Source organism: Chenopodium album, chromosome 2 (genome assembly GCF_948465745.1).
Source record: "Chenopodium album chromosome 2, dcCheAlbu1.1, whole genome shotgun sequence".
In the NCBI taxonomy this organism is placed as follows: domain Eukaryota; kingdom Viridiplantae; phylum Streptophyta; class Magnoliopsida; order Caryophyllales; family Amaranthaceae; genus Chenopodium; species Chenopodium album.
The window spans coordinates 9265272-9278902 of NC_137835.1; the positions used below are offsets into that span (position 1 = coordinate 9265272).

At 33.0% G+C, this 13631-nt stretch overlaps 1 protein-coding gene across 1 annotated transcript; it reads left to right on the forward strand.

The window, feature by feature from the left end:
- Window positions 1-606: 606 nt before the first annotated feature.
- Window positions 607-8217, forward strand: LOC145582556 (uncharacterized). The gene is made up of 9 exons (XM_081639544.1): window positions 607-827; window positions 2609-2730; window positions 3026-3113; window positions 3909-4455; window positions 4650-4703; window positions 6211-6308; window positions 6801-6926; window positions 7087-7176; window positions 7708-8217. Exons 1-9 carry the CDS (start codon window positions 771-773, stop codon window positions 7822-7824), a joined length of 1299 nt encoding a protein of 432 aa, XP_081495670.1. The 5' UTR covers window positions 607-770; the 3' UTR covers window positions 7825-8217.
- The last annotated feature ends 5414 nt before the right edge of the window (window positions 8218-13631 follow it).

The following is a 13631-nucleotide window of genomic DNA, read 5'->3' on the forward strand; positions in this document are numbered from 1 at the left end:
TAACGGAAGAATTGTCACATTTGATTATTTATTGTTTTCAAAATGGCATTGCTTTATATTTTACAAGGTCACACAAGTATTTAATTTTGTTTGAAAAAAAGGTCCCACAAATATTCAACGAGAATTGATTTTGGTACACCCTTAAGTGATATTGACACACTTTCATGTGAGAAGAGCATAAAAAAACTGTGCTCTCACAGTCTCACATAAGGTGTGCCAAAATCAACTTAGTGTATGCCAAAATCAATGAGTGTAATATTGCAAGAGCCATGACTTTTGTTTTAGGTGATAGGTTATTTTTATTTATAAAAGTGCATACTAGCCAGTATTAGAATGGCCCAATAAGCCATGTCAACGGTCCATTAGAAAGTGAACCAAACCGAATCACTAACACACACGAGCACCTGCTTCATCGATCATGTGCGGTTTGCCACATAAAACTTTGTTTGGCATATTCTTTTTTTCCCGCAAACGGAACTATAATCTACGGTTCAAATTAAAAGTTAAAACCAATCACATCATCAACGGCTATAATTTCATCTCACCATAAATCCCAATTATTTTTTTAATTATTGAATTAATTTTCACCTTCATTAGCAGAAAAAAAAAAAGAGTTACAACCCCCAAAATTATTTGAACCAAACAAAAACCCTAATAATTTCCTGCTACTTCTTTCTCTCTCCTCTTTTTTCTGCAAAATTTAAATCAATCTTGTCAATTTGTTTTCTCTTCTCTTTCAACTGTATTGGCGTTTCTGAGTGTCGAATCCAATGATTGGTACAAAGCGTCGAAACGTTTCATTGAGCTCCAATGCTGATGAAAATCCTGTGAGTTCAAAAATTTTAATTTTTAATGTTAGTTTTATTTGATTTTAGTTTATAACACGGAGTACTATTTGATTGAATACCCATGTTTGGTTTTATCTTAGTTTTTCTGGGTATTTGATGATTTTGGGATTTATATTGTGATTATAGTGTATTTTAATTTTAGAATCAATGCTTTTTATTGCTTAGAAGATTGAAATTGTTACTCAAGTATAAATTTATGTTGTTTAATTATATTGGGTTAGGTAGAGTTTGTGTTTAGATGTTAAGTGAGTGTGTTAAGTTAGCTGAATTTGTCACCTGCCTAAAAAATTGGTGCAAATTTGGAGTTTGAGCTATAGAATTGAAAAAAATAGGTGGTACTTTGAACCTGTCAGTGTGTTGGCAACAGTTTCCTTAAGCAGTAGAATTAGTGGATTCTCTAGATCTGTTTCGAAAGACTGTTCATAATTAGGACTGGAATGCCCAAAGACATCTCGGTTGTAATATTGATTTTATTGATCCTGCAAGTGTGACTGATTTAAAAATGATAGATTGATTCGATATACTCGTTGTTGATTAACCTGTAACTTATCTTGAGTCCACTCACTAGAAGCCAGTTGCCATTTTTTGCTCTACCTATGGCACCTTGGGTGCTTTTGTTTTAGTAATCCTGTTATTCTTTAGCAAGCTCAGAATTTTCGTAAAAAGTGCTGTATCACGCATTGTTACTGAGATAGGTACACTATGAGTTGGGTTTGTATTCAAGCGTTTGGTTTGGGGGGGGGGGGGGGGGTGTCAGATGGTATGAAGAAATATCCTATTTGATCAATAAGCTCTTGATTAGTTTAATATTGTCTTAGACAACTTATTTAAAGTCTTTCTTTGAGTGGTAATGAGATGTATGTTTGCTGACTTGCTCTAACACGAAGTATTCCATATACAGTGGCGATATATTGGCATTAGTTGAATGTTTGTATGAACTCATTGATCTTAGATTTGGCTACTTTGGGGATATTCCTTTAGTTTTGTGTGGTGGATCTCATCTATGTGGCAAATTTTTAATTGATACGCTTTGAACTTGTTGCCTTTTTAATATCTTACCAAGAGCATATTTTTAATTGGAGATGGTTGCTTTGGGGCGGTGGATTTGTATTGAGCTCCTTCTGTTAGAGGAATCAAGTTGAATGGAAAATTGGAAATGTGTAATTACATAATGTTTTTCTTAGTCTAATAAAGTAATAATTCGGTTATTTTTGTCCAATTTTCAATGTTTGATGCCCTTAGACTTTGATTATAAGTTAATGTCTGGTTTAATTTTATAGGTATATCCCGATAAATGTTTATGATGTACTCGTAACTTCTAGGTAAACAAGATGAAAAATTATAATCCATTGTAATGAACTAGCCTAAGGGGGAGCGGTAGTGTAAGCAATGCATATTTAGTGGTTAGAATAATTTAGAGAAGAAGCTAGTCATAGTTAGACTATAAATGCTGATAAAGAGTAGACCGGTGAGGGAGAAATCATGAAGAATACTATTGAAAATTTTCTATAAGTTAGTTTACACTTTGGGTGAGAACAAGCCTCTAGAAGACTTGTATTTCAGCGTTTAGTGCATACTTTTCACCTCCTTTCTCAAAATTTCTGCACAATTTTTCCAGTTTTTAACATAAACATAATTTTGAGCTGTTTTAGGCAGATTATGGCTATTAGTCAATCCTTTCTATATCAGCTGTTACATCATTAAGGTGAAGGGTAGGATAATGAAATGTCTATTGCACTTACTTTCTTCTCTTCATGCAGTTTCAAAGTAAAAAGGCCATAGCATCACCTTCATCTGGAGTGGAAACAGCTGCAACACCACCATTGGATCGGCGTAAGGTTGCTCGACAACATGTGAGGGCTTTAAATACTGAATTTGCAAGGTCCATCTTCTTTCCAGTGGAGTTCTTGTTTATTCTATGTCTCTATTATTGGATCACCTTGCTTGTTTTGAGATGTTTGTGATCTACAAATGACTGTCTGCAGTCAGCAATAAACTGGTGTTCTTTTGGCTCTGAAGTGTGATGCTAATATGCTATATCTTATTTTTATTTTCCTTCTTTGAGTGATCCCCTTTTGACTGTCTTTGTGATTAGATATATGTATTTACCTCTTTATTATTTGCAAAGCTATATATTTGACACCTTGAATTTTTATATTGCTTAATTATGTCGACAGTTGGGTGCAATCTCAGTTGCGGGATCACCCAGATGAACTTTGGGAAGATGGCGTCAGGGACTACCTAACTCAGGGTTCGGACATACTGGTATGATATGATCCTTTCCAAGTTTTAAATTCACTATCAGTTTCATGCTACCCGTGGTGAACTGAATTATATCTGGGTTATATAGACTTGTAGTTCTTCTTGCCGGATGAGAAATTATCTTTATATTTTAAGTCCTTTAATCATTTAATATTTTAATGATGATTAAATTGTTCTTCAGCCAGAGTTTGGTACTTGGTGATATTGTTTTTTAGTAAATTTGTGTTCATGCACCTCATATTATTTTATTTTTTCTGGCGGGTTGGTTTTAGCTGTATTTGATTTTTTTTTTTTTGTGCTCTATTTGGCTATCCAATTATTTCTTCCTTTCTATCTACCCTCTGTTAGTGTTGAATTGTGGAAAAGTTAAATAGCAGAGTCACAGAAAAGAAATTGATGTAGGAAGGCAGAGAAGTTCAAATAGAGAGACAGAAAAAACTTTGTTCGTATCCGAGCTATGGATGATCACCAATCAACGTAGTTCATAGCCAATCAAAGCTGCATATTACAGAATTACACTTACGCTTATGGTTCATAATGCATTTATTGTGCAAGTAGTATTATTATTTTTTAAATTTTTTTTTTTTTTTTTATTTTTTTTTATTTTTTTTTTTTATTAACAATAGAGTTTTGAAAATTTGAACATACATGTTCTCCTATTCAGGCCTTTTGACCTTAGTGTTTGTTCTTGTTTTTGCAGTTTTTCACTGTTAATTGTTCTTCTGCATTCAATTAAGTTTAGATATTTATTTTTATGGCCAACTTTTTCCAATGATCAATATGCCTCTTGTTTAATAGGAGAAATTTGCTGATGTTGTTAACTGGCTAAAATCAAATACTGGTAGTAGGGTGCCGCCTATAATGGGAACCCACAGCAATGAGAAGAAAAATACACCACATGCAAACAACAAGGAACTAAATTCTGGCCCAGGGTTATTTAAGTTAGGTATGTCTAGTGCCAATGCGGGCCTCATATCTTCGTCAAACTCTGGAGCTTCCAGCACCCAAGCCTCAGTTCTTAACACAGCTTCAAGTTCATCCCCTTCATGGAATTTCGGATTGTCTGCCAGTTCTCAAGCTCTTTCGCAAAGTGTGAGTACTGCTCCTACAACTTCATGGAGCTCTGGAGTATCCACTGATAACAAATCCGTGTCACCAGTAAAAATTGTTAGCTTTTCTACTTCGCCTAATTTTGGTGTAACATCAAACAATCATGCACCCTCATCGACGACTACCACTAGCTTTATGGGTTCCACAAGTTCTGGAATATTCTCCAACAGTCAAACACCACCGTTTGGTGCTTGGAATGCTGGAACCTCCTCCAACAGTCAAACATCTTTCTTTGGTAGGTATTTTTCATGAAATACTGGGAATGGTACATCTATTTGAAGATGAATAGCCATTTCTTCCCTTTCAAGAGTTCTGGGTAATTTTACTTAGATATGGCCCATATGGGTGTGGCGGGCTGGCGGCTCATTAATTGTTTAAACTTATGCTTTTTAGTTGATAATTAATTAATACTCTTTATTTTGTACTCAGGTAATCTGAAACCGGCAGCTTCAAATGACACTGCTAAGGAGGATGCTAATGAAGGTATGATACAAATTCAGTTTTCTAACTAATTTCCTCCACCACACATACCTTTTTGTGTGCTGGATTTTAGGGGGGATACAGGGAATTAGTCATGTTAAAACTTTTAAGTCATAACTGGAAAGCTTATTATAGTTATTTTGTTGAAAAAACCTAATTATTTTTCTGGCTAAGGAACCTATTTTCAACTTATACTTTATTGTTATTGCTGGTATTGCTCTGGGAACGTGTTTCTACTTTCTAGCCTTCTCGTTGAGACTTTGGGTGTATGTCCTTTTGAGCTATGTTAATCAGACACGGCTTATATCGCGAAGGGTTCGTGTCAACATGACACTTCACGGACACGGGACACGTGTCCGATCCTTCACTATGCACTCGGACACTTCCATTAAGAGAGGAGAGGAAAAAAGAGAAGAAACATGAAAGAAAAACATATCTTGTTCGAAAACCACCATTAATATAGAGAAGATGGAGAGAAGATTGCCTTTTATTTAAAGAATTTACCGAGGAAAGAATTATAATTAAAAAAAATAGGGGTATACATAATGAAAATTTTAAAGCTTTTGCAATATATAATTTATTTATATAAATTTTAGTGACGTATTGACGTGTCCCCGTACCCGGGTCCAAATATCGGACAAAGTCCCCGTGTCCTAAAATTTTGGAACTTGCCGGATCGGACACTTGGATAGCTTTTGAGTTTGATCAAGAATTGGTGTACTTCTGTTTAGCTACTTTTTGCCAATCATTTATTTTTTTTGTCAAAGAGGGTGTGTTCTTTCTTTGCAACTGTTTCTCTCCTCATAATAAACACCCATCATAAGAATCATAACTACAATAGAACAGAGAGAAAAGGTTCTGCTTAATTGCTCTCAATAAACTGAGTTCTTGATAATGATGTGTAGTTATTTTAGTCTGTTAGATGAGACAACATGAATTTAGAATTTGTCTTGAGGCAGTTTTTTACACATAAGCGTGTCCCTGGAACCGAGCTGTGCCTTGTTCTTTTGAAACATCAGTGGTATTTGTCGGGCATTTCCAATTTAAACATTTCCTTACTAGTTACAACAGAAATTCATGTATAGTCTGAAGCTCTGGCCACCTAGAATACCTAGACATATGTTTTTCTGACATGCTCTTTCGCTTCGCGTACAGCCATATTGTTCCAAAAATTATAAGTTGGTGCTCTGGGTTCCCGCATTTCCCTGTAAAATATCCCAAGTTTGATGTCTAATGTTTTCTCTTACATATCCGCTTCTGGAATGTGCTCCTGGAATTTTTCTCTGTTACTTTAATTGTCAATTGTTCTATATTAGACACACATATACCTGCTGCATACATCTGACATTCCTAGACACTGCTTAAGACTGGATCATAATGGGATTCATGGTTTATTTCATTTATGTTGATAACCTTTTCTTATGTATTGATATATGTTGAGAGCCTTTTTTATTTTATTAGCTGTGCATGCTTATCTTTCCAACTATTGCTCAAATATATGAATCTGCAGATAATGAACCTGAGCAGCCTAGCAGCCCATCTGTGAAAAAGGCTGAAGAGAAGGGTATTACTGTGGTGCATGAAACCAAATGCAAACTATATGTAAAGGTACTGTCTGAATTTTATAGCTTGCCTTTTTTTAATTCCCGTTGTGTGAGTAGTCTGAGTACTGCATAGGCAGCACATATCTTGGCTGCCGAAACAACAAATATGAAGTACTTATTATCGATGAGTATTCTACAAGGTTTGGAAAGTAGGTTGTAGTGTCACATAGTCATAGAGTTCTAAACTGTGTACATAAATATACAATGGTATGCATATTGAGTTTGTAACATAGTTTGCAGAATCTTGGTTAATACTCTTTTCTGTATGCTGACTGTCATTTGTTATCTAAAGTGTTTTGTGATATTAATTTTCGGATCCAGGATTTTGGTAGGCGCTTTTTCTGGTCATGTGATAGGTTGTGGCATATGATTAAATAAAGATTTCAGTTGAAACATAGAACAGTATTATTAATTTATTTTGTTTATGTAAAGAGATTCTCACAAGTCACACCTATTTCTAATGATATTAAAATGGTGTTTTTCTATTGATTTTCAGTCAACTGATCCAGCTGATAAAGAGCCATGGAAGGATAAAGGTACTGGCCAGCTCTCCATCAAATGTGTGGAGGGTGCTAGCAAGGGTACCAAGGAATCCAAGCCAATAATTCTTGTTCGTAATGATGTATGTTTCTGATATTATGCTTCTTTGTTGATAACCATATCGTAGTATGTTTGAATGATTATTCATTTATAGTTTCCCATTGGACTTTCCATCTGCGTATCAGCATTCTATAATTTCTGACTGCTGCTATTGTGTGTCTGTTTATCTGTTGGTTTTGTAGGTCGGAAGAATTATGCTTAATGCTTCAATATACCCAGGCATAAAGACAAGTATGCAGAAAAATGCCATTGTGACCATATTCCATACTTCGGTAATGCACTACAATGCCTTGTATTGAATTTACCTTGTGTATATTTGTTTTCTTGTAGTCCTATTGTGTTGTTACTACTTGTCGCTCTGCTGCTTATACAGTTATACTAAATGTAGTGACACCTTGCAAGTGACACTAATGTTTCATCTTCTCTTTGCTCTTTGTTTTAGTTTCCCCGGTCCCTGGCAAATTGCTTTTGTATGCATGAATATTGGAATGTCTTTTGCATTCTGCTATGATCTCCCATCTTGTCCTCTTACTTATATGTTTCCGACATAAAGTTTCAAGAAATAGGTGGACACAAACACTTTGTTCATCTCCATAGAGCCTTGTGCTTTCTTACCATTTGGTCCTTTGACTTTAATTCATCCTTGACTTCTGTTGGCTAGCGTTTTTCTTTTTGAAGAAGTAACATACTTTCACCGAAAAATATCTTTAGGCAGTCTTAATATTAGATGAGATGCACCATAACATAGTAACTTACTACATTTTTGTGGCTAATTTTACTTTTCTCAATCCTTTTCTGTGTAGGAGGATAGTGAAGGGGAAAGTAAAGTAACTCCCCGGACCTTTCTAATAAGAGTAAAGAACGAAGTGGAACGAAATAAGCTGGCAGACACTATACGTGAACATGCACCAGCTGCTTGAGAGCCAGATAAACTATTTGTTTATGATTGTAGTTCATAGTTCTTCGTGGGTGTTCTGGCTGTACTTAATGTCAGCCAGCGGTTGTTATTTGTTTTCTGCTGCAATTTTGAGAAGGCGAGCTTGCAGGAAAACAAGTACAGACGAACCCTTTTGTGCCAGAATTTGTTTTACAATATCCTCCAATGCTTTCAGGAGATGTTGATACACAGGAGCAGGGAGGGCATGTATCATAAACAATAGTGAGAGAAGGTTAGAAAAATTTTCCTCTGCCCTTGTCATTAAATGGTATGTATCATGATATTAGTTTGTCAGATTTCTTTTATAGGCTACAAATCTGTAACTCAAAGGCAATGTTCAACTCTTACGCAAAGTAATCGAAATGGTTTTCCATAATTGTTGTTGTTTTTTTTTTTTTTTTTTTTTAATGCCATGTATATTAGTGATACTACTATTATTCAGTCAATTGTCACTGGTCCTCAGAATGGCTGCTTAATGCTAATATATATAAGAGTACTCCCTTTGTCCCGAAGTTACAGATCCATTCTGCTGACTTCCTTGTATGTTCCATCCCTTCGTCCCGAAATAGTTTTCACTTAAGTGGTGTGGCATGCTAAGATAAGATGAGTAACACGTCTAATCGTATCATATACAAGTTTTTGCACCTTTGTTGCCCTTGTAACTCCTCAAATTTGGCTGTCTTCAATTAGAAAGCTAATAGTGTAAGCATGCTTATATTAGACATCAATATAGAATAGTTTCTATTACGAGTTTACCTGAGCTCACATTTATTGCTGCCAACTACACCCACCCAATTCTGGAGAATTATTAGGTATATAGAATTCTCAATTAGTAAATGCTTTCAAATATTTGACCACATCCAAGTACATTACCAGAAAATTTTAGGATATCGAAAAATGGTGAAATATTTTTATTATTCCGTTTGCTAAAGTGCAACTTTGACTAATATTTTTTACACTATCTAGTAATTAAAATTGTTAAAAGTTGGTATTTGAAAATATATACTACCCCCGTTTCATATTATTTGCAACGATTTGACATAAAGTAGAGAGAAAAAATGTCTAATCGTTGCAAATAATATAAAATGGAGGTAATATAATATATTAAAAATAATCCTATCTTCTTTTCATAAACAAATATATGCAAAATATTGGGCCATCATGAAATTGATAAATATGACGTAGTTAAATATCAAAGAATGAGCCCAATAATATTATGAATAGGGTGCTTCAGTGAGAGAAAATTGATTTTGGATAAAAAGAAACACCAAACCATAACTTTTGACTTTTCTCATACATGATCTTTGCTTTCAGAGCTTGTAATAATTGGGATTTTATAAGTTTCATAAAATGAAAGATGCAAGTCAATAATCAAGTGAGCCCAAGTATATAATGTATGGAAAATGATCAAAAGTAAAAGAATGATTGCGAAATTACACAAAACAAGCGAAAAAACAAAGCTTAAAAGAGAATACATGTGGCCTAGACTATAAATAATGCCTAAAGTGAATGGGTGTACTTTGTAACTAAATTGGCCCACTTCCTATTCCACCAACAAGCCTATATGCAACTATATTCACTAGCGTATTGTACACTTTCGGCATTTTGTTTTGCCATTAAATTTATTTTATATTATACGGAGTACTTTATATTATTTATACTCTCTTCGTCTCATTTTATTGTCTTATACGGTACTTTAAAGTTGAAACACGTCTTATAACATAGGTATTTCCAATTTTGTATGGGTAAACCTTATACTAATATTTGGTATTTCAAAAGGAGACAATCTTTAAAACGAGAGGATAGTTTTTATTGAACAATCTATTTATATTTAAAGGGGTGTTGGTTCTCAGAGGGGTAAAAAGGGAGGGTTAGGGATAAATTACCCTCCTCATCCCTCTATTTCTATACTTAAGGAAGGTGGTATATAGAAAAAAAAAAAAAAAAACCAACTCACTCTTAATGAAATTGGAAAATAAGAGCTAAATAGGGTAACTTTGTAATTTTATCACTTAAATAGGTGGTAGTATTTAAAATTATTTCTAATACTTATCAAACATGGGAATATGGGATAAGAATTATTTGTCCTTATTCCACCCTTATCCTTCCTCTTCCCTCTTATCCCTATCTCTCAAACCAAATGATACTCTTCATGTTCCAATTAATACTCCGTAGCTTATTCGTTTTTTTTATTTTGTCCCAAATACCTTTGTTTTTTATTAACTTTGGGTTCAAGGGTGTGTTTTATTCACTTAATTTCCAATTATTTGAACTTAGTTGAACTTATATTAACTTATTAGACCTTATTAAAATTTATTTTAGTGGTAATTTGTACGTAACTCTTATCAGAACTGTTAGAATATAATGATAATTATATTCTGTTATATTGTACATATCTATACTTGCCATATATTTCTCTAGTGCATATTAATAGGTAGTAATCTGTAAATTAGCTCCCTAATCTAAGGCTTAATTGTAGGCCTAACTCTGACTTGTAATCGTGTATATATCCTGCCAATTTCTAATGAAAGGCAAGCATTCAAATTCCATTATCCTTCATTGTAAAAAAAAATTTGAGAAAAGAAAAAAAAAATCTATATGTGTGTTTGGAGAAGCATAAAAAACTTTGTATATCCCGCCGGTGGGTTTAATTTTCTAACCCACCGGCAGGGTGAGAATTTTTGTATATGATCCCAAGATCTAACCTAAGCTGTGATACCATGTGAGATAATATCAACTCCTCTATTAGAGTGATTTCCATTGATCAATATTTATAGGGTTACAATCAGAAACCTAATCATATTAGGTAACTATAAGATATGTACATATATTAAAGATAATCTTATACAAAATATATCCTAAACCTAGGATGAGAATATTCTATGGATATTCTCTATCTTATTTTTTCTAAGCTAAACTTATCTTAACTTACCAATACTTATTACACTGGGGATAAGTGAAAATAAAGTGAACAAAATAGCTCTCAAACCATATGTGACTCACCTACCATTCAAGACAATTTTGTAAAAGATGGTGTGAATGCCCACTATCTCATATTCTCATTCCTTAATAAGAAAAGCATAACAGTCCACTATTATAAAATGTGCATATTTATCTCAACATAACTCACTATAGCTATTCTCCTGAAAACATGTGTTGGGTGAATTAGGTATTAAATTGAGGGATTATTATGCTAAACTATTTCCTCTATTTAATTTATGATTGTACCATGAAGTAAAGTACTCCCTCCGTCCTTTTATTAAAGTCTCATTTCAAAAATTTATTACTCACATAATAAAGAGAAATGAGACTCTGATAAAAGACGGAGAGAATACATTTTATTAAGAATTGAGGCAAAATTGTGCACATGTGGTTGTAAGTGCTAAGTGGGGTTATAATTAGACTATGAAGCTTTCTTAAAGGAATACCCAAAAGAGGAATATGAGGCAAACAAAATGAATTAGGGAGTACACATTTTACCTATTTCAAATTAAAAGAGATAGGAAAACAGATAATACAATGTTTAATATCGTGCATAATTTGAGCATGCATCAATACATATTAATTTTCTAAATGATAACCTTTTTATAATAATGTATTGTTTAATTATATACATTATATATACTGATGATCAGGGTTATTATTCATTGACAAAAGTAAATGTCTAAGGGCTTGTTCACATTTACTTGATTTCAGTTCAGTTCAGTTCAGCTCCAATCAGTTCAGTTCAGTTCAGCTCTTAATTTCCCTCTCTCATAAAATATTCATTTCAACTTAGTTTAGTTTAGTTCAGTTCCAATCAATTCAGTTCAGTTCAGCTCTAATCAGTTCAGTTCAATTCAGCTCAGTTTAGTAATGTAAACAGGCCCTAAGGGCCTGTTCTGATTGACTGAACTCAGCTGAACTGAACTGAACTGAACTGAGCGGAACTGAGCTGAACTGAACTGAACTTATTAATTAGTGATTTTTAACTATGGATTAGTGATCTTTGATTATTTATTGATTATTTATTACTATACATATGTGTATATACAAATGTACATATTAAAATATTTACAAAAAATATACTATATAATTATAAAATTTATGGAAAATATATTAAAAACTTGAAACCTCTAAACATTTTAAACACATATACTATTTAATTTAAAAATAAAATAGTATTATGACAAAAGAACACAAAACACTTACATGTATCTAACCCATTTAAACAAATTTAAAAAAATATATTTAAAAAAAAAAGAAAAAGAAAAAAAAAACACGAAAAGCTAATAGAGGCAACGGCCCAACAGTCCAACACCCTAACCCACTCTCTTTAATGTTTTAATTAATACATGTATCTAACTAGTATCTTACCCCAAATTATTATTATTATTATTATTATTATTATTATTATTATTATTTATTGATGATTATTATTATTTATTACTTATTGATTATTATTATTATTATTATTATTATTGTCGTTGTAATAAGAGCTTAAAAGAAGGAAATTTGGCTTTATATCAATAGCTATATCATTAGACATAAATTAAGAGCTGAACTGAACTGAATTTCAACGGAAGAGAATAGGCCCTAAGTATTGCAAATATTTTAAAACAAAGAAGTATATTATATTATATTTTATATAAAAGTCAAAAATTTGTAAGCTATATTAGTTGCTTTTGTTTTCAATTCTCATTTAGATAAACTTATTCTATTTTTATTTGTGGGGCTTTTGGTATGAGGGATAAGGATAAGAAAAATAGGAGGGTGGGATAGGGATTGGAATTATAAATGGGATAAGGATAAAATAAAGTGTTATCGTTTGTTTCGAGGATGAAAGTAGAATAAGTAATAAAGTTGTAAATATACCGTTATTAACTTTATTCCTTTTCTTTTCATTAAAGGCATAAATGTCTTTTCCATTATAATTCTTATCCCTCTCCCTTATACCAACACCCGTAGATAGAAATTGAGGGATAATGGGGTTGTTTAACTCCTAATCCCTAGTAACAAACAATAGGAATTTCATTAGAAGTAACAGTATCATATACTAAAATAGTGGTGGGGACTTGGAAGGGTGCAAATGAGTCAAGTAATTTGCGTTAGAATTTAATTCGAGTTTCCGATTCAAAGAAAGTGTTGTTTTGAAAAACTTTACTTTGTTTGAATTAAAACGGTTGTCACACATATATTTTCTTTGAGGGTGCAGTGAAGGATAAATTAAGGGCATGTTCTCTTACGTTGAAGTTCAGTTTAGTTCAGTTCAGTTCAGTTCAGCTCAATTCAATTCAGTTCAGTTCAGTTTAGTTCAGCTCAGTTCAGTTCAGTTCAGCTCAATTCAGTTCAGTTCAGTTTAGTTCAGCTCAGCTGAGTTCAGTCAATGAGAACAGGCCCTAAGTGATTAGAGCTTCTCTTCTAGTTTCAATAGATTTTGAAATCTATTTTTTCTCCCGTCATTGTAACTCTCTAAAGATAATAATAAATAAATAAAACATATACATTCTTTTTACTTGATATTCGTTCTTATAGATTTGTTTAGAGAACATGGTAACAATTTACACTACCGCATACACATGCTACAAGGATTTGTTCCGATTTACTAAAAACAACTTAATTGAACTTATTGGAGCTTAAATAAATTCTTTATAAGAGAAGGAAATTAGAAACTGAAATGAATTGTACTGAAATTAAGCTGAACAGAACAGGCCTTAAAGAGTCTACTTTATACAAGATTACAAGGAGATTTCAACTCAAAACCATATGACAATAAGGCTTATAAGGAGAGCAGCCTTGTAACCTTATATA

Coding starts and splice junctions, on each gene's coding strand:
- LOC145582556 (XM_081639544.1), top strand. CDS start 771: ATGATTGGTACAAAGCGTCGAAACGTTTCATTGAGCTCCAATGCTGAT. Junction 828..2,608: donor CCAATGCTGATGAAAATCCT/GTGAGTTCAAAA, acceptor CTCTTCATGCAG/TTTCAAAGTAAAAAGGCCAT. Junction 3,114..3,908: donor CTCAGGGTTCGGACATACTG/GTATGATATGAT, acceptor CTTGTTTAATAG/GAGAAATTTGCTGATGTTGT.